The 25,893-nt window shown below is 39.1% G+C and overlaps 1 protein-coding gene across 1 annotated transcript; it reads right to left on the reverse strand.

Annotated features, from left to right (window-relative positions):
* Positions 1-1,400: 1,400 nt before the first annotated feature.
* Positions 1,401-25,593, reverse strand: CXXC4 (CXXC finger protein 4). Its single transcript, XM_054030889.1, has 2 exons — positions 24,347-25,593; positions 1,401-5,012 (listed from the first exon to the last, which is right to left on the reverse strand). Exons 1-2 carry the CDS (start codon positions 25,361-25,363, stop codon positions 4,968-4,970), a joined length of 1,062 nt encoding a protein of 353 aa, XP_053886864.1. The 5' UTR covers positions 25,364-25,593; the 3' UTR covers positions 1,401-4,967.
* Between the last annotated feature and the right edge of the window lie 300 nt (positions 25,594-25,893).

The following is a 25,893-nucleotide window of genomic DNA, read 5'->3' on the forward strand; positions in this document are numbered from 1 at the left end:
ATCATGAATGAGTTTAAGTTTTACTTTGAAACATTACTCTTTCTTTGTTAAAAAAGCAAGCAAGCAAGCAAACAAACACCCTACAAAAAGTAGACACAGTTCTAAACAGCAAAGCTCAAAATTTCCCTGGAGTTCAGGGACGTTTTTGATTATGCCCATCTCTGCTATAAACATTTTTTTAACATTCAAACAGACAGCATTAAAGGGATAGGAACAGAGAGACCTTTTCCCAGTTCCAAATCAACCATCTCACCAAATGAGTATCCTTCCCGACCACAATCCTAGATTTAGTCTAGAGAGATCACTGTCTATTGCAAGTAACCTGCAGCCCCCTTTCTGTATTCAAATTGTATTCAAGATTCACTCTCTGTATTGTTTAATGAGAGTTATAAATCTCACAAGAGCATATATCCTTAAAGATTTCAATGAATGAGAGCTGGCTCAGTGAAAAATCTGCTTCTATTCCTTTCATTTTTGTTGCTTACTTAAAAAACCAACAAGTACACTGACATCTAGCTGGAAAATTGCTGGGTATTCAGAGAAACTCAGAGACCAAATTATCTAACTCTTCTTTCTGCACCTTTAACAATCAGTTTTTGATGCAGTAGCCTAGGCATAATGTTTATCAGAATATATTATCAGAACAATATGATTCCAAACTTCATAAAAACCTGGTTATATGTTGTCATTGAATTCTGCAGTCAAGAACATTTAAAACTGTTTGAAGTTGTTCCAATGTCTGCAACCACAATAAGGATTTACAATGTGCAGGAACCTGTTTCTTCTGCTTCTTGTAGTTTATGAGGCAACCAAAGAGCAGAACTTTGTACTGAGAAGTAGTAAAATGAGGGTAAAGTGCTATTGCCACTCTAACAAACCATATTCATAGTCCAAAATATTCCAGCAACAAAATGGTATTTTAATCTCAGGGATTACTGATGGATTTAATGACTATGGATGAAATTTCACTGGTGCATACTTTCTCCTATGTAGATAATTCTGTCAAGTATCAACCTCGTTACTTTCCTCCATCATACAAACATGTTTCAATATTATTGAGTTATTTTTCCTTGATCCATTTTGCTTCTATTTCAGTATTTTTTTCATATTCTCAAAAGCCTAATATAACATTTCCAATCTTTCAAATTAAAAATGTACTTTTTCTGCTGTCATAAAAAATGAATCGTACTATGTCATCTCCATGTATGCAACTTTTCCATCAACTGCCAATTGAGAACAAAAACTTTATGCCGATACTGTACTGAAGCTTTGTAGTGTTCATTCAGTTACAGCATTTGCATCTTCTTCATTATTTTGAAGATTAGTTTTCTAAGGATAATGTTTTCAGTGTTTAAGATCCCACAAACAAAAATCTGTCTTTGGAAAAAGAGAGATATTTTGCATACTAAAGTCCTTTATTCAACAACACAGAAATATCACAAAAACAACTTTACTGGGCAAACTGAATGTTTTTATACAGTTTTGTACATGCCCCATAAGTGACTTTTTTTTAATAAATACACTGTTTTCCAAAACTGCTTTTTTTCATAATTGCACAAGCATACATACACCTTACACAAATATCTTTTAGAAAATTTAATAGATAACTGCACAGTTCAGAAATAGGAGAACACTGTGAAAGGAGTACATTTTTGTGGCCCATGTTTCTGAAAAATCTCCTAGTTCCCTGCATTTGTGAAAATGGAATACTTTCTATCATAGGAGCTGTCTTTTATTCACTAAGAATAGAGTAGATCTCAGTGTGAAACTGCCAAATTTAATAAAAACAAAAATCTGAAACATTTAGCTGCTACATGAGAACCAACTGTTTGATATCACTATGCATCTAACCATGATCAAAGACCCACTACAGCTTTTTGCTGAATATATTCGACCCTAAATGGTATGTTCATTTAACTACTTTCTTTCTTCATTATTTGATTACAGATATAGCCCGTTTAGAGACTTTATATTCTTTAACATTAATTGTATGACTTACATACCAGGGGTTCTGGACAAAAGGAAGTACTTCCTTTCTCCTAGGGAGTGTCTATTATTGTCACATAATGTGTATGTGTGCCTCCTTTACAGCCTTATTATTTAATAGGTTTATCTGGGGTATGATAAAAAGATTTTTTTCTATTAGGCATGCTTAGTGCTCACACCTAGAATACTTCAAAGTTATATTATGCGGTTTTTGCACTGTGAAAATGAAGAACACAAAAAGGGATAAAAAAATTCATATTGTAAAGTATGTTAGGATCTTGTGAAAAGCACAAATTCAGTAATTAGAACTTGACAATAATCTAATTTATAAATATGTATGTACCACGTATAGGAGAGAGAAAGAGAGAGGCCAGAAAAGGAATTTCCTTCTTCAAACATCAAAAACAAAAATGCTCTCTATGTACTACATCATATAAATATTGTTTTACCAATATGGAAAATTGATGATATAAAGAAACAATGTCCAAAAAAAAAAGACATATGTGGGAATCAACGAAAATCAATCCTTGTTCATTTTTAATAATTAACAGGTTTGTTTGCTTTTCTTAACAATTTTGAATTGACGTAAAACACCACAATTACAATATACAGATCCATCAGTTCTTGAAAACAAAACAACAAAACAAAAAAAGAAACCACATCAAGACATGCAACATTAGGGTATTAGACAGTAAGTACATTGCTATGAATATCTTTGTACACCTAATGTAGCCTGAACTGAATTTTGTCTCTACTTCTGTCAGAGCAATCACAATTTTCCAAAAAGCAAGGCAAGCTCACCAGCCAGATGTGCAAATAAGGCTTCAGTCAGTTTTTAAATCAATTAACAATTTGGTAAAGAAGGCCTTATGTAGCTCTCATTGGTCCAGCAGTAAATAACGGAGGCCTTAACCAGAAAGTCTTAAATGAAATAACATCAAGTACAAAGCTGCCAAGTAAATGAAGGTAAAGCTTATTTTATGATTGTTTAATTAATGATCTTTTATAAAATATAAGAGGGGGCACATGTTGGGAGCACATTAAAGATGGCATTTATTTTCTGAAATTACATGTAAGATGTCATGCTACACAGATCCCAGGACATGTGTCAGCCCTAACGTTTAGAATGCACGTGCAATCTCCTCCAGCTCAACACACCAGTCCTCTGATGCTCTTCTACTGTGTCCCAGCCCTTCTACTGACCCTTGCTGCTACACAGCCAATTCTAGGATGCTTCTCCTCCCATCTGCTGCCCTTAGGTTGCTTGACCATTGCCAGGGCTCGTCAGTCCTCAGACTTTCCCAGAACTCTGACTCTCCACAGACAGCTGATGACACACTCTGCTGCTCACCTAACCCCCCAATATTTGTCAAGCAAGTGAGTGTGGCCATGTGCCAACAGTATGAAACAATTAGCAGATAATGGAGAAAGTGCTGAAATACTATGCTATTGGTACACTCTCTGCATCATTAGCCTGTTATTTCCATGCTTTTCTGTGACGCTACTAGCATTTATCATCCTATCTTGTATAAAATACTAAACATATATAATATGTGGCATAACAGCATTCTCTTACTTTCATGGGGTGGCCTTTTCATGTGAGTGAAAACAAAGCCAAGCTATAAATAGGTGATGAGGTAATCTGTATGAAGTGTACATAAACTCAGTATCCTCCATATCCTTGTATTACATCTGAATTATATAACTCTATTCTCTGCCTTTATGAGGAGTAAATGTTCTGTATACATAGCTAGTACAGGAGAAAGAATGGTGAAGCATTCTACTATAGGCCCAAGGGACCAGTTATTCAGCAAGCCCAAGATCAGTGGACAAAGAAAGATGTGTGGGGACAAATAGTCACTCATTGAAAAAATGTGGGGTTTTCTTATATACTTAAAAAATACCCAGGCTCTCATGGCCTGCACAACTGCAGGAGATATTCAAGCCTGTCTAAATTTATAAACTAGTCTAATCTCTAAATGTTGCACATGGAGCGAAAATATTTTCATATATTTTATAAAAATTTTATTCCGTCTATTGAAAAAACCTACATAGCAACTCTTAGTGGGACGGTAAATACATTGAGTCATAGATTTTTCTCAGATATGGTACTTTTTTCATTTTGTATGCTAGAACATGCTATATATAAATGACTGATTCCGCATGTCCATCTATACTGTGCATTTCACCCTACAGCACAGTCAAAAGCAAGTCAGCTATGGTGTGTTACTTTGGAGGGATACCCTTCTGTAAAGCTCTTTTGGAAGCAATGCAAGTGTACAACGACTACTCTAAAATAGTGCTCAAAAAGATTAATCTTAGATTTTTTGTCTTCCCCTCTTACAACAATACAACTGAAGGTAATTGCTAGATGCATCATAATCTTTTAATCTTGTAAAACTTGGCATCAAGTCTCTATGGAAGGATGCATGGTAAAACAGTGCTGCTGCTGCTGCTAACCAGCCAGCAAAATAATATTTAAAGCTAGAATTTATTGCTCCAGATTTAACTTGCAGAACCACACTGTTGTGTACAAACCGTTAATCTCCATAGATGCTCAGACATGATTGTCTCCTTGTGTCTAAACACACAAAATACAAGCTGCTATCTGTACAGTTTACAGTACTGAAACACATATATTTGAAAATGAAGTATAGATATGTTACTTTTCAAAGATACATGATTTTATAGCAGGGGTTTACCCAAACTTTTTTATTTTTACAGCCACTTTAAAAATAGACAACAACTTCACTAGTATAGCTAAGTTACATCAAATAAAGATTCAGTGTACTGAATGTGAATAAACTGGCCAATTCCCCAGGCTCCCAGATTGTTTAAATTTTGTTTTTGAGGAAACCCCTATACATAAATGAAAATAGTATCTGAGTATATTCTTCAATGGTGGACTAAGCAGTTTCTTAAAACAAGACTTTAGCTTGCCATTCACTTCGGACTGCCTTGAAAATAAGATCTACTACTGCTTAAAAGAACCATCGGAATGCTTCAGCGCTGGGAACAGGTGTTCTCTATAAAAAAAAGCAAGAAAACAAGTTAAGCTTTCTTTCTGTGGCATTATAAAATAAGATTTCTTCTTGTGTTTTTTTCCTTTACATTTCAGCCATATTTTTAGTTATCTAGATATAACATGATGCCTCACATAACTCAACAATTAATAGAAACGTCCTCCTTCTAAAAATGTGCCATTTCAGGATTTTATACATACATACACTATGTACTATCTATTTCCTCTTTAATTAAACAATAAAGTCATGGAAATGAAAACATAATTATAAACATCTAGTAAATATAGCCTGGAAAATGGAGAGTAGTCATGGAATAACCATACCATTTTGAAAAGGTTTCTGCCTATCCACTGATTTACTGGGTGTATGCTTATAGTTGGGTGGTTTTGCAGACACACACTTTGGCAAGACATTTTTTTTTAATGCAAGAATAATGAAGACATTGATCTAATGATCACAATGTGCACTGTGAACTGATGCACCTGTGTTGATGTCTTGGGAGAATAGGGCAACATTTTCAACGTAGAGTTGGCCATCTCATTCCATATTTTGGCACTTAGGTTCAGATCCAGCAAAGCACTAGAGCTTGAACTTTAAGCATGTGAATGGTCCAACTGACTTCGACAAGAATAGTGACTTGCTTAATGTTGAGCACATGCATAAATGCTTTCCTGGATCTGGGCCTTAAATAAAAATGGCTGACTTTCCCCAGGTGCTGAGCACCCACAGCTCCCACTGCAGGCAAGCATTCAGTACTTCTGAAAATTGCACCACTCTCTTAAGTGCCTTAATCAGCCCTTGGACACCCAGCTTTTGGCACCCAAGTTTGAACATACAGGGAAGGACTTAAACCATGATCTTGCAAGGTGCTGAGTGCTTTCTATGAGGTACTGAGTGCCCTCAATTCCCTCTGCATTCAATGTGGGTTGATGGTGCTCGCATCCCAAAAGATTGGACTATGGGGTCTATTTCTACTCCTACTATACCTAATGACTTTACATTGACTACTGTGAGAGCAAGATCAGTCCCTTAAATCATACATGCCAATTCACATCAGTTATTCCATCCTGCTGTATTTGGTTCATTAAGAAATATCCACATAAGCAAATATCATATCTGAAGAAGTGTAACTAAAAAACCTAATACACGGGCTTAAGGAAATTACAGATAAATATTGTTTTGAAATAGTTCTTGTGGATTATGTTGAAGCTTTAATTAGAGAATGCCACTGAAAAGAAGCAGTCTTTAAACTATATTTTTATGGCGGTCCTTTAAATGTTTCCATTCCAAAATACAGCTAATAAATCATACACCCAGAAATTTGTATGGATGCAGCGCTAGATGCTCTGAGGCACCGCCAATCAGTTATATGAGTTAAGGCATCTTTTCAAAGTTCTACAAAACTAATAATTACCACGGCAAACATTTTATACCATAAAAGTAATCAGTTGTAATAACCAGGCTCAAACAGTATGCAGGTCCCCTTGCAGAAATACTTAAAATTAATCAGTTTAATAAATATAGCAAGGGGATGAAAAGGAAGCAGAGTTCCTCTTGTTTTATCTTTATCATTCATTCCCACTGGAATATCAGAGAAGAAAGAATTTCTGCTGTGTACTCAGAATTCTAAACTATTCAATATCCTACTTCTATCTATGAATGTTAAAGTTTAATAAATCATCTGAAAATTAGCTTCCAAAAACGAGTTTGGTTGTTGTATAAATATGCTCTGAATATTTGAGTGTTCTTTGTTAGTATGTGCCAGAATAAGTATTGATTATGTCCCCTTTAACAATTCCTATTCTATTCTGTCACACATGCTCAGTTCTAGGGTATGTACCTGTAATGACAAAAGCAAAGCAAAGCTTCCTTCAAAGGTATACCAAAGAAAGATGATATGCTTGCTAGACTATCCACAGAGTTCTGTGTAGGTTGTAAGATGGCTGCTGATAATATAATTTATAATTTATAAAGAAGTTGACTATAAAAGAAGCCTGAGTTTAGAACAATAGCAAGCAACCATATGTCTAAATCAACCTCAGAAGAATGGCTAATCACGTATAAGTATTACCCTTACATATTGACTTTGAAAGCGACATTTAAATATTCCACTATGAATACTTTTTTATATATCTGGGGTTGAGCTGGCATTTATTTACTTTCTTGCAGCATCAAGTTGAGTTACTCTGTCAGACATTGTCGTATCAGCTGGAAGTAAAGGTGCAGTGTCTGATTAAAAGGTCAATCAGACCTTTAAATACACAGAATAATATTTCTGAAGGGCAAAACTGCTGTTTAATATTTGTGCTTCTGAAAAACTACAAGACAAGGTCTTTTGCATCGGCATAGGAAATTATAATTAAACATATATTATATAATTAAATATCTATTGCACTAGCCACCGACTGGGGAATCAGCTGTGACTATTTTCAATCATTAACCAAACAAAAACAAAAACAAAAAAAATGAGGATTGAATAGATGGATCAAATTAGCTCAAACCCAATTTATGGGATGAAATGTTTTGATTTTTACCCTCACAACAGACAAGACTATAGCCAGTAGAAAAGAGATCTTTCTGCCAGTTTGGTGGCTCAGCACACCAATCCATAAGCTTAAGTGCAATGACCATCTACCTTCTGGTTATATAAATTCAAGAGTCCCAGCTGGGGAATCAAACTCTTGATGAGATTACAGTGAGTTTCTGAATCAGGGTTATGCTTGCAGGGAATCATTATCCTGAGTGACAGGGAAGACAGATTCCCCTGGAAGTTGGGGAGGAGGGGAGTAAGGAATAGAATTGGAGTTGATCAGCATTGTTGAAGGCAGCCTTCACTGCTCATGCAGGTGCAAATACTGACAAACAGCAGCCTCATTCCCAGGAGGGAACTCAAAAACCTGCAGCCCCAGCTTCTCCTAACAGGTAATGCTATAAAGCATGGTGTTCCAGATAATTTATCTCTAAACAACCCTGATATGAAATGACCTTCAAGCTTAAAACTTTCTATTCTGTTTCTCTTTGGGTTAGCTTTAACTAACAAAAGTATTTTCTACATAAGTAAAAGAAGTAGCTCAAACATTTGAAATATTATATTTTAATTGCATTTTTAAAGTCAGCTTCACATAAACAGCCTAGAGAATTACATTTTTGGCTTTAAGATAAGAGAAACACAATCAAATCCCTTTAAATAAACACACACCAAAAATAACATTTTAAAAATTATATATATTGGGCCTGTATCTGTTCACATGGGCAAAAATGCCCATTAACTTTAGTGAGACCAGGTCCTTTATACAAATACACACATACACACGCTTCCAATACAGCAAAACAGCAAAATATACTGAAATTACAGACTCTTTAAATTCTTCACCACAGACTCTATTTTAACTTGAACTCAGCTACTTTTTTGGTGCAAGAATTCAGACGTTTTAAAAATGTATTCTGTATACACTGTTGCTGTGAGTGTAGCTCTAATACAGTGTTGCGATACAAGTCTTTGCAGATGCTAGATTACATATTTCTATTATTATTTTATAGAGAGCATTAGGGAAACAATTTTGTAGCAGCATATGGAAATTTTAAAAAAGAAATGTATTTGAGAAGGATACATAGTTATGACCTGAGTATTTGTAAATTTTAAAGGAAAATCCTTTAAGCACAGTAGCAAATTCAAATCTTGGCTTTTACACACACCCAGATACTTGCAGGCCAGATTCTGAACCCCTTATTCATGCTGAATAGTATATACTGACATGACTAGTACACACTGAAGTAAACACGCCAGGCCATGAGAGGCCCTTATGGGGCGCACAGAGTTTGGGGTGCACACAAGAAGCTGTTTCCCTCACTGGCATGGCCTGTGCAAAGGCCTATCACAATTACAGTCCCTAAACTTGGACGAGTGCATGGACTATTCCCTTAATATGCCCCAAAGACACAGGTATCATAAATGGAACATGGAGGCCCTTGGGTCCTCTCCTGACCCCAAACCAACCTGTGCAGTGGGCCAACCTGCATAGAAAAAAAGCAGGCTGAACCATTCTGCACAGTGCCCTGTGTACCGGGGAGCTTGGGAAAGGAGTGGCTCTCTGTGAGGGACATTGCCTCCCTGAAATCCCCAAGTCACAGGTCCAGTTCTGTACTTGGGCCACTGGAAAAATGGCACAATTTGGCCCAGTGAGACTTATGTCATTACTACCAGACATTAGCACAAGCTGGAGAGTCTGGTGCCATGTGATGTGTGACTGGAGGGATAAGGAGAAGCTTGTCTTCAAGGCCAAGGATAGATTATCACAATTCCTGCATGTAATGCATTTTGCATACATTATCAGCCCAAGATCTGGGGCTGGCTACCAGTTACTATTGCCTAAGTAACTAGCTGAATAGGTTTCTTATATATATGAATAACACAGCATTAGTTAGTTAAAGGACTACTATACTCTACAAAATCCACAAAGCAGCCAGAAAATAGCAGAACATTTGAGGAGGCAAGGAAGCTCTGTCCAGGCATGTGGTGTCCCCCTTGCCCATTCCACTAAGCCAGACCTATTACCTGCAGTGCTGCGAGCTGATGGAAGCTTCATTTTACCTGAGGTTCCTCTTTTAAGGCTAATAAAAGATGGCTGCTACTCACGTGTCCAGGAATGGGTGTAAATCCATATCCTCCAAAACACACCCACTATCCCACCAGACTAGCCCTCCTCCTCATGCTACTCTCCTTGGAGCAGGTCTTAGAAGAGTAGGGACAAGGTAGGTATGAATACATAGAGTGTATTCTCCATCACACAAAGCCAGAATAAGTTACCTTTGTGCAGGATACTATGCAAGGATTGGGAAGAAGAAATCCTTTCCCAGCCCAAGGTGAGGGTGCAGGGCAGCTGCATAAGGCCATTACCCTGGTGCTGCTTTCTGCAGGGATTTGGTTCACACCCTTGTAACCTATACACCTCAATGTCCCCTTCAAAGTGACTAGGTGAAGCTGACAGAGTTAAGCTGTGCTGTGCACATGTGTGAAGTCCCTATCTCTGCAGCCAGTTTGTTCCACCCCTGAATATACTTACAAATATAGGAATGGCTTTGGGGTACCCAATAAATGCCAGATTCAACTCACAGAGTTTCCCTGAAATTCTCCCTCAGGCTAAAGAGGTTGGAGAACCATAGAGGAGTGTGTGAACTCCTAACCTTCCATACCCTGGAAATCTGCACAGAAGAGAAACTACAGGCTGCCTTTTCAAGCTATTTCTCTGCCCTGTTCCCAACCCCTTCTGATGGATCTTGCTGAGCTGTGCTACCATTGAACAGGCTAGCTGTGCTGGCACAGAGACAAGTTATTGTGTCTCAGGTAGGCATGAATACAATTTAGGCATGAATATCCACTGACTAACAGAGGGAGGGGAGGGGGATTGGTTCCACAGGGAGCTCCTACTCCCCCTCCAACCCTGGCATCTCCTCACAAAATCCTGCAGAGTCCTAACCCCACAGAAGAGCTTCCATAGGATCTGGACAAAGATGGAAGCATACCATGGAGCTGTCATTCTCCACATCTGCCAGGATCTGCTGGGTTCTGCTGTCATTCTCCACATCTGCCAGGATCTGCTGGGTTCTGCTACCTTCCATCCACAGACCCTGTCTTTCTATTTATTATAAATTATACCATACATGTAACAGACGTCCTCTAACAACCAACTTAAGATTGGACTTGTCGGTTAAGTGGAACAAGTACTTCAGGTCAGAAACTCAGTGATGAGCTTATTTTAACAATCTGAGTTAAAATATCTCTTACCATACCTGAGCCACATTCCTGTCTTCCTTCATACCAGGGATGAGATTTAACATTTATGTTAAAAGTCAGTTTTATTTGCTTCGGGAGGACATGAATCTTTTTACTGGCAGTTATTTTTCCACTTGTACTGCATATCTTCCATGCTGTATTTGACACAAACCAGATTTAGAACAGACCAGATTAGGAAACTCATTTGACTTTCTCTGCCACCAAGTTCATACAGCAAAACGTAAACCACTACACTGGATACTACATAGAAATAAAAACTGAATCATTGATTCTGGACCAGGGTGTCATACCCTAACTCACTTTCAGTACCTGACTCAGCAAGCAGTCCCACAGATTTCAAAGGGGCTATTTGAGGCATGAAGTACAATTCAAGGCATCAGAATTGGCTGGTGGTAATTACAGAACTAAAGACCTGTCCTCACAGGGCCAGATGTCTCCACTTGTACTCACTGTCAGTAGCAAGTAGCCCCAATTGAAATAAATGGGTCTACTCATGAAGTAAGGTACGTCTCGATGGGAATAAGGATAATAGGATATGGTCTTTATTTATATTCAGTATTTGACATTGTTTGTTTCATATATTTGTTTTCTTTTACTTGAATTTACTTGGAACATCTTTTAAAAGCATAAGATTAAATTTTGGGAAATGGGTGAAGAATTTTAACATTTTAAAAATATCAGTGAATAGTATCACTGTGGAAAACAGTTAGTAAATACAGATCAGTAAGTGCATGGAACCAGAACTAGCGTTGAGAAAAATATCAGCCGTGAAATATTAAGGTCCAGATCATGGAGTCCCTAATCGTGTTGGTGAGCACCTACACCTATGAGTAGTCTCACTGGCTTTCAAGGAAACTACTCACATAAGTAAGATCTCCCCAACATAAATAGATGCTTCACCATCTGGTCCTAAATCCTTAAGGGCTAGATTGTGCAGTTAAGCAGCGCTTCTTTGAACACTGGCATGTACATGTGTCACCCCAAGAAGCAGGAAGAGCTTCGGGAAGGAACAGTTTTGCCCTTCTTCTTCTGGGCTGGGGAATAATTTGCTACAGTCCCTTTCTAGCACACTCTCTCCCTTATGCCAATTCAGCTCTGCTGGCCAAAAAACTGAGGGTTGGAGCCAAGACTCTGCGTCTCCCCACCCATCTGCTCATGAGGGGGAGTAGCAAGCTTGTAGATCCTGCTTTCCCCATTGCCCTGCACCCAAAGCAGTGATCTGGAAAGGCTGTGCAAGATGGTGGTGGGGATCTTGCTTCCCTTTATGTTACTGTGCAGCCACGATCTTGCAATAAACAACAGTCCTTAATTAAAGCTTTCTGTCAAAGGTGAATCAGAAGAAATCAACATCAGAGGAATGTCATTTAATATTTTTTAATTCCTGTGGATTTTCATCTATACCTGAAGTTGAGGACAGAGCTGATTAGCTGCTGAAGGCAGCTTCCAAGCTGCTTATGATGACATTATTATTATTATTATTATTATTTATTTATTATTTAATAAATAGAGCCCAAAGGCCTCAATCAGCATCAGGGATTGTTTCTTGTTTGTTCTGACTGGACTCTGACACTCTATTTACTATTTTTCAGGGAAGGAGAAGGGACATGTAGAAGCACTGTAGTAAAGAGAGCTAGGAAAAATGTTAACCTGTCCAGAGGAGATATGAATTAGTACCTTCAGGATCACAGTTCAAATTAAAATATGGTAGCATCCAATTTATTTACTTTAGCTCATGTGATATTAAGAACAGTTTAAAATGTAATCCTAAACACTGCATTTGGCTATTTCACATCAACATAATATAAATATCAAGAGGTTATATTACAAAAAATACTAAAAATCAAAACCACTCATGACCCATTTCCAGCTCTGTCCCTGTTCCCTTCTAAAATCTGTCTTGTTATTTCTTCTCATTCTACTCTGCTATGAATTAACAGCTATAAACTCCCTTCTCCCTCCACACACACAGTCTGTCACTATAGTAATTTAATCCCTAGGAACACCATCCATCAGTCCCTATCACTTAGCCCCCCCCTCCCCCACAGGCATTCTTGTTAACATTCAATCCATTAATAAGAAATCCCTGTTGGTACATCATCCTCTGGAACACGACTTAGCACTCAAGCTTTGACATCTCTTTAATGTCCTCTAGGTTACCTTTTTTCTAAGAAACCTCTATCTCAAGACATAGATGAGGCATGGTTGTCATCACCAAATCTAAATATATATTTCCTTTCTCTCGACCTAGAACTACACTGCCGGTGAGCAACCCTTGCTCCTCCTTCCCACACCGCTGAACCTAAAATGATCTAATCCAGGGGTAGGCAACCTATGGCACGTGCGCCGAAGCCGGCACGCAAGCTGATTTTCAGTGGCACTCAAACTGCCCAGGTCCTAGCCACTGGTCCGGGGGGCTCTGTATTTTAATTTAATTTTAAATGACGCTTCTTAAACATTTTAAAAACCTTATTAACTTTACATACAACAATAGTTTAAATATATATTATAGACTTATAGAAAGAGACCTTCTAAAAATGTTAAAATGTGTTACCGGCACGCGAAACCTTAAATTAGAGTGAATAAATGAAGACTCGGCACACCACTTCTGAAAGGTTGCTGACCCCGATCTAATCAATAGGACATCATGACCAATTAATCCATTAGGATTTCTCACACTGTGAAAGTAGCAGAGTTAGTCAAAAAATGGTCACAAAAAGGCTTCCTTGTTTGTGGCAAAACTGTCAAAAAAATAACAACTAGCTCTAGTAATTAGTTGTGACATCTTCAATTTCCAGGAGCAAGGGACTGTTTTTAATCAATGTAGTGATTGTTAAAGGTGCCAGACTGACAGTCCAGAAGCCTGGTGAACTCAACATATCCACAGATTAGGTCCAGCAAGAAGAGCAGCAGCACAGTCTTCCCTAGAATTTAAGCCAAATTCCTCAACTGGAAGGATCACCTCTAGAGATTAAAAGGTTGCATATCATTTCCAAGGCCATTCAGTCCTTGGCCTCCCTTCTGAGTTCCTTTACAATGACAATTAACACTCAACTTGGCATGATTTTGTGAGGTGGCCACCCTCACCGGACTTAGACCTCCAATTCATTTTACAGTAGGCCACCAAACAATCACTGGAGTATTACAGTTTATAAGCATCACCATTCTGGGCTGGGCTGGGCTGAACTGGTGATTTACAGGGGACAGGTTTCATATTTCATTACCAATCCCTTCTTTCATCTAGTCCCCCGCCCCTGAATCACTGGTGAGTTCACTATTCATATTAATAACCTCTCCAAACATCTTCTTGCCTCTGACTTTTTCCCTCCCTGATACATTTTGTCTTTGTTTTGTCACTGTCATCCACTCAGGAGATCACACCTTCAACATAATCCACTTCCAGCTCCCCCTTTTTCATCTCTAGCTCTCTGACACTGCATCAGGATGATCACTCCTTCCACAAATTCAAAATTGCACTCCTTGAGCCTATACCTTCCTCTAATAACCTAAAACACACAGGCCAAGCAGTGCCCACTCAATGAATCATCTCAGTCCTCCGTTTGCTAGCATCATCTCCCTTCCTCCATTTATCAGCTTGTCAGTACTAACAACTTCATCATTTCCTCTTGATCAGCTTGTCTTCCTCTAATCTTATATAGCTTCCCATGCCACATGTTCACCCTGGTACCCACATCATCTCCAATGGAAAAGAAGTTGAATAAATTGGAGTTCACTATCCACTGGGACATGTGGAAGACCAGTTCACTATCTTTAAAATCCTCTTCTAGTGTGTGAAGACTGAGTGTCTCTTGTCAATCATAATCCAGGGTCTTGGGAATTCAGTGTCAATCCAAATCCCTTTTCCATTCTGACACTTCTCCCTGCAACCCCTCTCCACTGAGGTGGTGTTTGCTACCATCTTTCTTTTGAAAATCTAAGGCCATGTCTACACCAGTGAGCTTACAGTGGCACAGCTGTACCGATGCAGCCATGCCGCTGTAAGATGGCTCGTGCAGTGACATAATTAAACCATCTAAAAATGTCAGCGGGAGAGCATCTCCCACTGACGTAGCTCTGTGCACATGAGCGCTTATGCCGGTGAAACTTATGTTGCTCATGGATGTCTTTATTTCACACCCCTGAGCGACATAAGTTTTGCCCACAAAAGGGGTAGTGTAGACATGGCCTAAATATTGTGTCACTTCATCACTACTTTTAGCACAGCCACCTTTTCCTCTCTCCACCTACAACCGGCACTCCTTCCACAGCACTTCTAATGGCCACTGCTGTCCCAGTTACAACCATCACTGGTCATGGTCATGAACAAAACCACCTCCTCAGTAGATCCCCCACCCACCCTAAAAAAACAGCTGTCATAACCTTCCCCTCCATCTTGCAATATTATATTAGCATAATTTCCCATTGATGCCACTGGAGATTTTATTCCGGCTCTGAAAGCTGCAGACTACCCCACCACCACAAACCAGAAAAGGTCTCATTAGACCCTTCCTTATTCACTCCCTCCCTTTCTCTCAGCAAAGTCATGGAGAAAGCAGGAACCTCTGAGCAATTTAAGCATCTTTCCCAGCACACACTCTTTGACTGCTTTGAATCTGGTTTTTAACCCTTTCACCATCTTTAAGAATGTGCCTCTTTGGGCAGTTAATGATAAACGCTCTGCCCCAACCACAAATTCCTCTTTCTTCTTGCACTATTTGATCTCAATGCAGCTTTCATATTATCAATAATTTTGCCCTTCTTTAAACCATGATCATCTCCAGCACTGTCCTCCTCTGGTTGAACTGTTTCTGGGCTGTCTGACTGCCACTTTCCCCCATCAAGACCTTGCAGACCAACTCTCCATCTCACTTCATTCACTGGCCTATCTTGACTCTGTCAGCTCCTGGCTTCACCATAATGTTCTATTGCAGAATACATCAACTATAGCAGTGCTCCTCCTGGATAAAACATCCTGTTTGTCTCATGTTTTTAATTTTGCTCTTATTCTCCTTAAATCAGATCTGGACTTTGTCCCACAACCAGAGACCTCAAGGGTCATACTAGACGCCAATAATATTTTCTGATATTTTGAGTATGTGTATATTTTTCTAACATCAGCTATGAAACATTGCAAGAATTCATCCTTACCTTGATGCAGCTTCTGTTGAATTTTTTATTCAAGTTTTTGTCACTTCCTGTCCTGACTACAGCAGTTCTCTCCTTTATGGTCCGAATGCAATAGGCTATTATTTTTCTATAAAAAGTAAAGTTGTATCTCTCCGATCTTTTGTGAGCTTCTACTGGCTCTGAATCCAGATCAAAATTGTTTATTGTGAGACCTCTCTGTAGTTGTGTTCTACCCTACCTATCTGTCCTCATCTCCACTCTTTTGACTACTACCTATCTTGAACTCCCCTGTGTCCACTCCCTACAAAATTCACTGTAATTGTCTTGAGTTCATTGTGTTGCCCTGTCCATCTGGAATTCTCTCTCTCTTCCTCACTCTTTAAGCCACTGAATAATTTCCTCCCTTTAAAACCTCTCCGTTCTCCTTACCTTACAAATGGCTCTTTTAATAAAGTGTTTTATGATATTGAGTATTAAAGACGCTACATAAAATAAATTGTAACTCACTGCAAGTCAGAATGGAGCTGAAACATGCACTGTCCTGAGACAATAAACAAGAAGGTTTCTGAAATGTTCAGAATTCAGTAATCTCAGTAAAAGTACTCAGTAACAGCAGAAAAAAGAAACACTAATGTAGCTAAATAAGCAAGTATTTGATGAGTTTGTTACCCTTTAAGAACAAGGCACAAAGTATAACCTAGACTTGAAGTTGTAGGTTTTTATAATATTGCACTCATCACTGTAGTATCTGAGCACCTGGTTAAATATTAAGTAACAGTAAAACTTTAGAAAACTGCAAAAATCCAGTAGGCTTAATAGATACCTGGCTATGGATTTTTATAGTTTTAAAATAAATTAAGAGGAAGCCTAGGAGTTCCAGGGAGGAGAAAATATTTCCCATAATGTTTGAGAGTAGAAGTTAACAAGCCTGCTGGGATCTTTTTAGCCCCTGCAGAGCTAAGGCTTCAACATTATTAAATGGCTGTCGCATCTGAAGTATGGTGCAACATAACTCAATAAACAACAGAAAACATATGATGCTGAATAGGGGGAGGCTTTAGATTACCCTGCAGAATAATTCAATTTTAGGACAGGTGTTTCCATGTGATGGAACAAGATATGACTGCAAAAAATACAAATGCACCCAAAACAGAAAAAATAAGCCACTGTAGCTTTGAGTTTCCAAATAGCGGAATAGTGTCAAATGAAACAATGTTATTGTTCAGTGTGAGCACTCAAAGGAGAGATTTAAGAGGACAAGAACAAGTGGATAAATTGAATTTTCCCCAAAATATATAGATTACAACAACAGAGAATGCTTTTTGAGGACAAAACTATTCCTCAAAAATAACTGTGCCTACAGGAAAAAATTTCAAAAGCATGTAAATGACTTAGGAACCCCATTTTCAATAGCACTTAAGTCCCATAGAGTCACTTATGAGATTTAGGAACATTTTCAAAAAGTGACTTGGGCACTTAGGAGCCTAAGTCACTTAGACACTTTTGAAAATTTTACCCTAAACCTTTCACAACATGTCCTAAACAAAGACCATTTAAAATTTAAACCAGTGATTGAACAGATTCTGTAATATTTTATTAAAGTTGTGAGTTCTAGGTTTACCTGCATAGGGATATTTTATTCAGCAAACTTAAACTTTAAAACCTACACATTCAGGGTACCAACTTTCCTTTCATTGATACTTTTTTTAGTATAATTTGAAATGATTTGTTCCTGGTTTTACTGCACTATCAATACCATAATGGTCACTATACAACAAATACATTAATGGTGGTACAGCAATTTGTAACTGGCTTTTATCAACTGGGATTATTATCAAAGTCTCTGAAGCAGACTTTTTAAAATATATATATTTTAAAAGTATTTCCATATACTTGCTATTCATAGTGTGCCAACAGCTGAAGTCTTAACTCATTCCTTACTAAAGCAAAACTCCCACTGACCTCAGAAAGAGTTTTGGAAGACTAAGTAATAAATATAAACTGAGTGGGAACTTCAGGATCCGGCTGATTAAAATAAAATATTAATACTTTATATAAATGCAAATATTTAGGCCCTAACTCTGCAACTCTTACACCGAATAAACAGTATAGTGAGGTACTCAGACAAGGAGTCCTATTGACTTAAATTAGACTACTTGGCAAGCAGTTCATAGCCCACACAATGTAGTTATTTGTATGATCCAAGCATTGAACAAATACACCACTAGATAAAATTTTCAAAGGCACCTAAGTGACTTAGGAGCATACTCCGATTGGCTTCTAAGTGCCTAGGTCACTTTGGAAAATGGGGTTTAGGTTACTAAGACCCTTAGGTCCATTTCAAAATTTTACTTATTAAGCTTATTTCTACCAAACAAATATTTGGTCTTATTTACCATATAAATTGTGAACCAATCAGTTCAACCCCACCAAATCAATATGCATTGATTTCAGGGGCGTTACACCAGTGTAAAACTGGAAAAATGCAGTGATGAATCAGTCACAATACTAGATTAAATCCTGGCCCCATTGAAGTCAATTTCAAAACTCCCATTGACTGCAATGGGGCCAAAATTTCACCCATTGTATTTATATAAGGTAAAATACCTTAAGATCGCTGAACCAAATTAAATCTTGACTTAAACAATGTGCAACCTCATTAAAATAAATGACTGTAACTCGGGGTTGAATCTGATCCATAATCCTGACACAATATTTTTAAAAGGTATGCAAAGACATAGTCCATGCAATGAAAATACAAAAAACTGTCATAACTTGTTACTCTCTGATCATTCAGGCATTTTACTGATGAACAACTCTAGACTAGTTAATATAAATGATTTTTGAGTAAAAAGTAGAGTTTGCAACAAAAAAAAAGTTTAACCAGGTATGGCTGTCTGTCTGATTCCTTAAAATTAGGTTCAATTTAGTACCTAATTTTGGTGGTGCTAGATTTCTTTGGAGGTGGTCCATTTCATTTTAAAAAGCATTCATTCCCATCTTGCACAACACAAAATTCTAGTGCATTTCATCAACAGTAGTCTGTGAATGTCTCCCATCAATGGTGAACTAAAAATTTGGGGATTTTATTATATTAATAGGTTGAATTGTACACCAATAATTGGTGTGGTTTCTGTTTGGTTTGTATTTCTAAAAATTACATAAAGACAGTAAGAAAATATGAAATTTAATAAAAAGATTAAATACCATCTCTGTTTAAGAAGGTACCAATTCCTCTACAGTTTTAAAGATCAAGAACCCCTTAGAATTGTTGATCAGTAAAGGGACAGCAGGCCTGATCTGGAAAGGTGCTGAATGCTTTCTTCAAGGTCCTCAAGTTCACTGGCCTCTCATGACTTAATTGAAAGATGAAGACACTTAACACCTTGCAGGACCCTGTCCTATGTGTAGAACTGCAAATGGCTTCAATGAGATTTCTGAGCAGCTGCAGGATTAAGCCGTATGTCAACCAGAGTGAGTGAAGATGCCTGCAGCTCTTCCAAACTATACCTTGAAGCAGCAGTCATTGTGATGCGCATTGTCTCGATGGGATCTCAGCTGGCCAAAAGGAACTAATTATTTAATTCGTGTCTATCATACCCATCATTGTAATATACAGGTGAATGCTACAAAAAAATTAATTAAAAAAGCTATTGCAAAGTTTCAGCAAACCTGCCTCTGTCTCCTCCACCCACTGACAAGATAAATACCTCTTTGGCTACATGCTCAATTGAAGAAGAAGCAGCAGAAAACAAGAAAACACAGAGAAACAAATGCATCTTGCCCTGTTTCTAAAAAAACAAAGAAACAATCAAATAAAATCACCCGATTCTGATTCTAGTACATTGCAAGGAGAAGTGAATTCCAGAGCCAAGAACCTTCCCCTAAGAATGTTCTACCACTTCCCCTAAGAGTTCAGTCATGGAGATGGAAAAACAAGAGCATTGTGGCAGAATACAACTGCACAACGAGGAAGAAACTGCAAAGTCCCAGACTGGTGCGGGATTTATGGCTCATAACCAAATTCTTGAAATGAGCCCATAAGAGACTGATGCAATTGCTTAGATTATAAGCTCTTTGGGGCAGCAACTATCTTTTTGTTCTGTGTTTGTACAACGCCTAGCACAATGGGGTTCTGGTCCAGGACTACGGCTGCTAAGCACTATGCTAACACAAATAGTAACTAATAGTAATAATTAATTCAGTGCACAACAGGAAACACAGACAGTGAGCTGATCACTAAACACAGAGAGTAGTTTGCACTTTCATCTGACTTTCCAGTTAGTCATCCTGACATTCACATTAGCTGCCTGTTCCTTCTCAATTTTCCAGTGTTCCTTCACACTATTGATTCCCATCAAAATATGTAACTTAAAGCTAGAAAGACATAAGGAAAAATGCCTCCTCTGAGGCCCCACTAATTGACCCCTACCCACCGAGCTCCATAGTGTTGCCTTAACAATGTTCACATTTGCCACCAAAACAAGGAGCAAAAGGGCTGAGGTTGCCCACAGGTCCCCTTTTTCCCTAGTGGCAATGCCATATGCTGCTACATTTTCAGGGTCAAATGCTGCTTCCATTGAAATCAGTGGACCCAATCCTTTTCTCAATTAACTCAATCTCAAAACCGCACTGAGTTCAAAGGGAACAGGATTAGGCCCTTCATATTTAAATTTTAATATTGAAAACTTGTTTTTGAATGGAAAATAAGTATGCTTATTTTTTTACAATAGTAACTCAATTAATTAACATGTATCTTTTACAAATAAAGTACGTTACACCGAATATTGTAACACTATGCCCAAGTATGAAAAGTACTTAATGTTGTGCTCAAATCCCACTCTTACTCAGTTGAGTGACTTTGTGCTTGATTTTGATATTCCACTGGTTTAAATCAGGAGTGGTGCAACTGAAATCAATGGAGTTACACCAGCATAAAACTGACTAGTGAATTCATAATCAGGCCTATTGACTTCAAAGAGTGAGAAAGGCACAAAGTAAGATTTGGCTCTTAGTCTTTATAACTTACAGTAGGTGTTATATAAATGTGTACTAATGGGAGGAAAATAAATAATCTCTCTGGACTAAAAATGGTTATGCCTCTTTAACTGTAAATCTAAATGAACACAGTGTATACATACACAAGTATACAGAGTGATACATGGCATCAATTTTATTTTCATACATTTATTAATACTATACATAAAGTCACCTAGTAATGATAAAATTCTGTTAAAAATACTAGAGCACAGGTAATATAAGAAAAACATGGGAAAATAAAATCAGTTTGAAAAAAAGGCTGGAAGGGAAGCATTTAATTAAAAATGTAAGGATCAGGTAATCTGAAAGCATTAATGAGAATCTGTTTTAAACTTAGTGTACTAACCTTGAGAGTTATATCATATGCCTTCATTGCACCAGGACAAGAACAGATTTAAGGGGGGAAAAGAAAGATGAATTCAGTGGTTTCAACCAATTTACTGACTTTTTTGCGTAGTTCACTTCCAATCTTTAGTCATTTCCATATTTTGTAGATGACATCCTTTATATTTTGTATGTAACTGACAACCACAATTTCCATATGTATATAATGGAACTTGAACCCTTGATTCTTATTATATTGTCTCAGTAAGGTGCCTACCTAGGTCATAGTGTATCACCTAACGAGATCTGTTGATTTACAAAGACCACAAGACAAGCTAGCTTGAGAAGCCAGTTCAGCAAGCAGACTATGCTCACCCACCTGCAACCACGACTGCTGTTTCAGTTCAGTCATGTAGGCCCTGTCACTCTCTGACATGCTTCCAGCTGGTTGCCTTACAACCAGAACAGTGTTGCTGCACATGTGCTTGAGGCAGTCATGCTATCATTCTTTATTATTTAATTAAAAAAGAAGAAGAAGAAAGAAGAAAAATGACCAAAAATAGAGAGTTATCCAATTTGGGAACTTTTCCTTTCCTACTGACAAATAACATGCCTGTAAGGATATTAGCCACACGCCGTGACATGCTTTGTGACTGGATATGACCTACGGAGAATGAACGTCTACTGATATCTCTACAGCTGGAGAGAGAAATCTGCTTCCTTCCAGTCATAATATAGCAGCAGAGGTGTGTGTGACAGCGAGAGAGAGAGAAAAAATGAAGAAAAGCAGTGAAGGCAGGTGGTTATGAAAGTACACAAGTGGCTAATAAAACCATGGTTTTTTTACTAGCCACAGCAGTTAAACAATTTTAATGGGTAGCATTCTCATAACATGCTTGAACAATTTTTAAGGCTGTAGAACACCTTTGTCAGGAGCAAGGAAATTCATGAAATGTGTTTAGAAATGCACACAAACTCATACAAAAGTCTGATAACATATAAACTAATCTCCTCTAGAAATATTTCACTTTCTGAACAAATCAATAATCCATCGGGATCTATCATTTATCATAAATAATAAATCACAGAGGCATCTTGGTTTACAAACCTAATGAAAAAGAACTTTTTGCCTAAGTAGTATAACAAAGTTCAACGTCGCTGAACGAACAAGTGCCACTGAAAAAAAGTAATCTCTCTTTAAATTGTGGATCAATATTAAAATTCAGCATTATCTGTTTATTGCAGAGTGGGTGATTATAAACATTCTTTGAAAACTTTCTACAAATATAACAGAAGTATATTGTTGACCAAAAACAGTAAGTGAAATCAAAAGTTAACAGCTGATGTCTAGCACCAGAAAAAATCCATATAATTTGCTGTATTTCTGTGATACTGGATTACTTACAAAAAGCAGCTGAAGAAAATGTAATAAAAATGGGCTAATAACCAAACTTTCAACAAAGATAGTTCACTCTTGCAAGGAGGAATGAACATGATATTTTGATGGGACTCAATATAATACAATAAATCACAATGGCAAAATTTTAATATAAAAAAACAAAATTTCCTTCAGTTCAGTGGCAATATTAATATCAATAAGGCTGTATTCATTTATTTGGTGTCAAACAAACTGAAGGATTGTTTTTCTTTACCCCAAGACCCCACCCTTTGTTGGAGAAAACTCCTGCAACCAATGATTTAGAAAATAACCACAAAACACATGCAAACTGGAAAGTTGCAGTTTTTCACTTTGTTGCTATTTTCTGTGACTGCAAATCTTAATCTGTCACCCAGTATACACAGTACTCCTCTGTACTAAATCTACCATTCGCCCCGACACCTTCAGACACGTCTGATATGTGCATCTAACCAGCAACACTATAATTTTAATAATGACAAGGGATTACATATGATTACTAGTCTTTCCTCTGTCTTGTTTTCCTTTGTCTAAAAATATCACCTAATAGCCATTTTACATATATTTTTGTATTTTTATCATTGTCTCTTGTACTCAATACATGAACTGAAATTTCCACAACATCATATCTGTCTGTCTTTTGTATGTCTAGCAAACTTGAAAACCTGTCTTTACAGCTTTGTGATATTCAATACATTTGTCAGTTCTGAGGACATATTGTAAAAATAAATGTATATACAGTTCAATCAGACATAAGTTCAGTCATACCTGTGCTTATTTTTTACATCACATTTTAGTACACCAAAAAAAGGATTATGTTGTAAAATGCATTGCCAAAAAGAATTTGTAGCACATTTCACCAAACTATTTAACTCTGTGACTAATTGTCTTTCTTGAATCAAATTGCCATCAGTCACCCTGAAAATAACTAGCTATTACTTTGTTCTGAACCGCTGACCACTAAAAAGTCAGGTGTTCAGCTACATTCTTTTCCTGCTCTTTTCCCCCTCCTCTCCACCAAAAATCAAAGATAATTACCAGTCAGATAGAAAACACAGTAGATAAAGCACAGAGATCTCATAATGGCAACAATTAAGTTAGAAAAAATAAATAAACACCCCATTTGCTTTCAGGTTTAAAAGTGTTTACCCTCCACCCCTGGTTTCATATAAGTAAAACTCTGTTCCATGTCTCCAGACAGAACTCTTTAAAATAACAGATAAGCATACAGAGATTGTTCACATCAATGTGGATGTGCCCAGCATGTGCAGAGGTGTTAAAGAACCCTCTTAACGAAGATTTTAATTCATCCTCTGTGATGTTAGTTACTATATGAAACTATAGTGATTTTTCCAGGGACCAAAATAAAAATGTCAAAGGGATTCCCCACCCTCCTCCCCCACTTCCTTCGCACTCTTATTTAAGAGCATCCCCCACCCTCTACTTTCAGGGTGGTTTCATACCAGGTGCTAGTGAGGGAAGCCAGTGTCACATATGCAATAACCCTTACAACCTGAATGAGGCTTCAGAAAAGGGATGCTGCATCTTGAAGCTAGACAAGAAGCACTGGAGGGGTGGGGGGAGGGGGTTGAGCAGGGACGGAGGGAGGCTGGGGAAAAAGAAATCATCTCCTCTGACCTCTAGTGAAGTGCCAGGTTTTTTCTTTAGCTCTTCACATTTCCTAAATTTGCAGATCTGGTGTCCCGTTTTGCGGTTCCTGCAACTGCTGCAGACGCCACAGTTGATGAGCCTCTTGCAGGGCACGCAGACCCCACACCTTTTCCTCTTCTTCTTGGCAGGGTTGCCTGCCCCTCCTCCCCCGCCTCCTCCTCCTCCTCCCGCCCCCCCTCCTCCGGCGGCTCCCAGGGAGGAGGAGGACGAGGAGGAGGAGGAATGGTTCTGCGGGCAGTCTGCCAGATTGGCAATTTGAAACGCACTGTCTGTGACGGCTGCTGAGGCTGCTGCGGGGGAGTGAAGGGCTGTCATGACGATGACCCCTGGAGGTAATGAGATGCCCCCTAAAGCCGGGATAGCGGAAAAAGTCCCCACGCGCTCGGGGAGATTCATTATCTCTGCTTCAGCAGCGCCGCATTTGAGCTTGTTCATGCATTCCCCAGCCAAAGGTCTGCAGTGTTCGGGGGATAAGGTGGAGAGGAAATTATTATTTGCCATTTGCAACGCGGGCTGCTCGGCTGGCGCGCAGCCAGGCTTGCCCAGCCGCTGGGACTCGTTCCGATGGTGCATGCTGCTCCTGCCGGCGTGGAGCGAGGCGGAGGCGGCGGCGGAGGAGGAGGATTTCCTTGCACCAGCCGCGCCGCCTGGGACCGTATTGCTGCCGCCGCCGCCGCTGCCCCACAGCATGGCGGTGGCGGCGGCGGCCGTGGCGGTATCGCAGTTCCAGGGGGACATGCCGATGCGGGCGGCGGCGGCGGCGGCGGCGCTGGGGAAGATGGGGGTGGTGATGCGAGCGATCTTGGCCGCCTGGGGGAAGGCGCCCCCGTTGGTCTTGTAGAAGGTGGCGAAGGAGCGGTAGCGCTCCATCTCCGAGTTGTAATCCACAAGGCTGTTCAGGGCCCCCTCGGGCAGGTGGTTATCCTTGGGCAGCCCCGGGGCCTCGGGGTTGGGGCCGCTCTCCACGCACACGTTGGTGTTCATGGTGGCAATGGGATGCTGGGGTGACAGGGGGAGAAAGGGTGGAGGAGGGGGGCACCAGTGAGGGGCAGGGCAGGGTAGGGCAGGGCGGAGGGCCACAGGAGCCGTCGTCTGGGTGGGATGGATGGGGTCGGGTGCTGGATGGATGGGGGGGGGGTTGTTAATCCTCTTTGGGGTACATTTCTGCAGACGGCAAATTGTCAGGCAGCCTCTTCGTTTGCATTCTCCCAGGAACTGTGACAACTAAAATAAAGAAAGTCATTTCCAAAAAGATGTCAAGGCACAGGAAACAGTCACACAGACACACTCAGCAGCAATTCCAGAGCGTTTGCACGCGAACCAATAAAGCCACGAGCCCACCGCCACGCTCCCGGTCTATTCTGCCTCACCTCCCCCTGAGTAAATGCATTAATAGCTGGGCATACCTGGGGAGGGGCGCTGACAAATGCCTAGGGAAAGGGACCAGTTGGAGTGCTAAAGACATGCAAACGATGGGTGGAAGGGCTCTAATACCTATAACCAGAGGGCATATG

The sequence above is a fragment of the Malaclemys terrapin genome, chromosome 5, assembly GCF_027887155.1.
Source record: "Malaclemys terrapin pileata isolate rMalTer1 chromosome 5, rMalTer1.hap1, whole genome shotgun sequence".
NCBI classification, from domain to species: domain Eukaryota; kingdom Metazoa; phylum Chordata; order Testudines; family Emydidae; genus Malaclemys; species Malaclemys terrapin.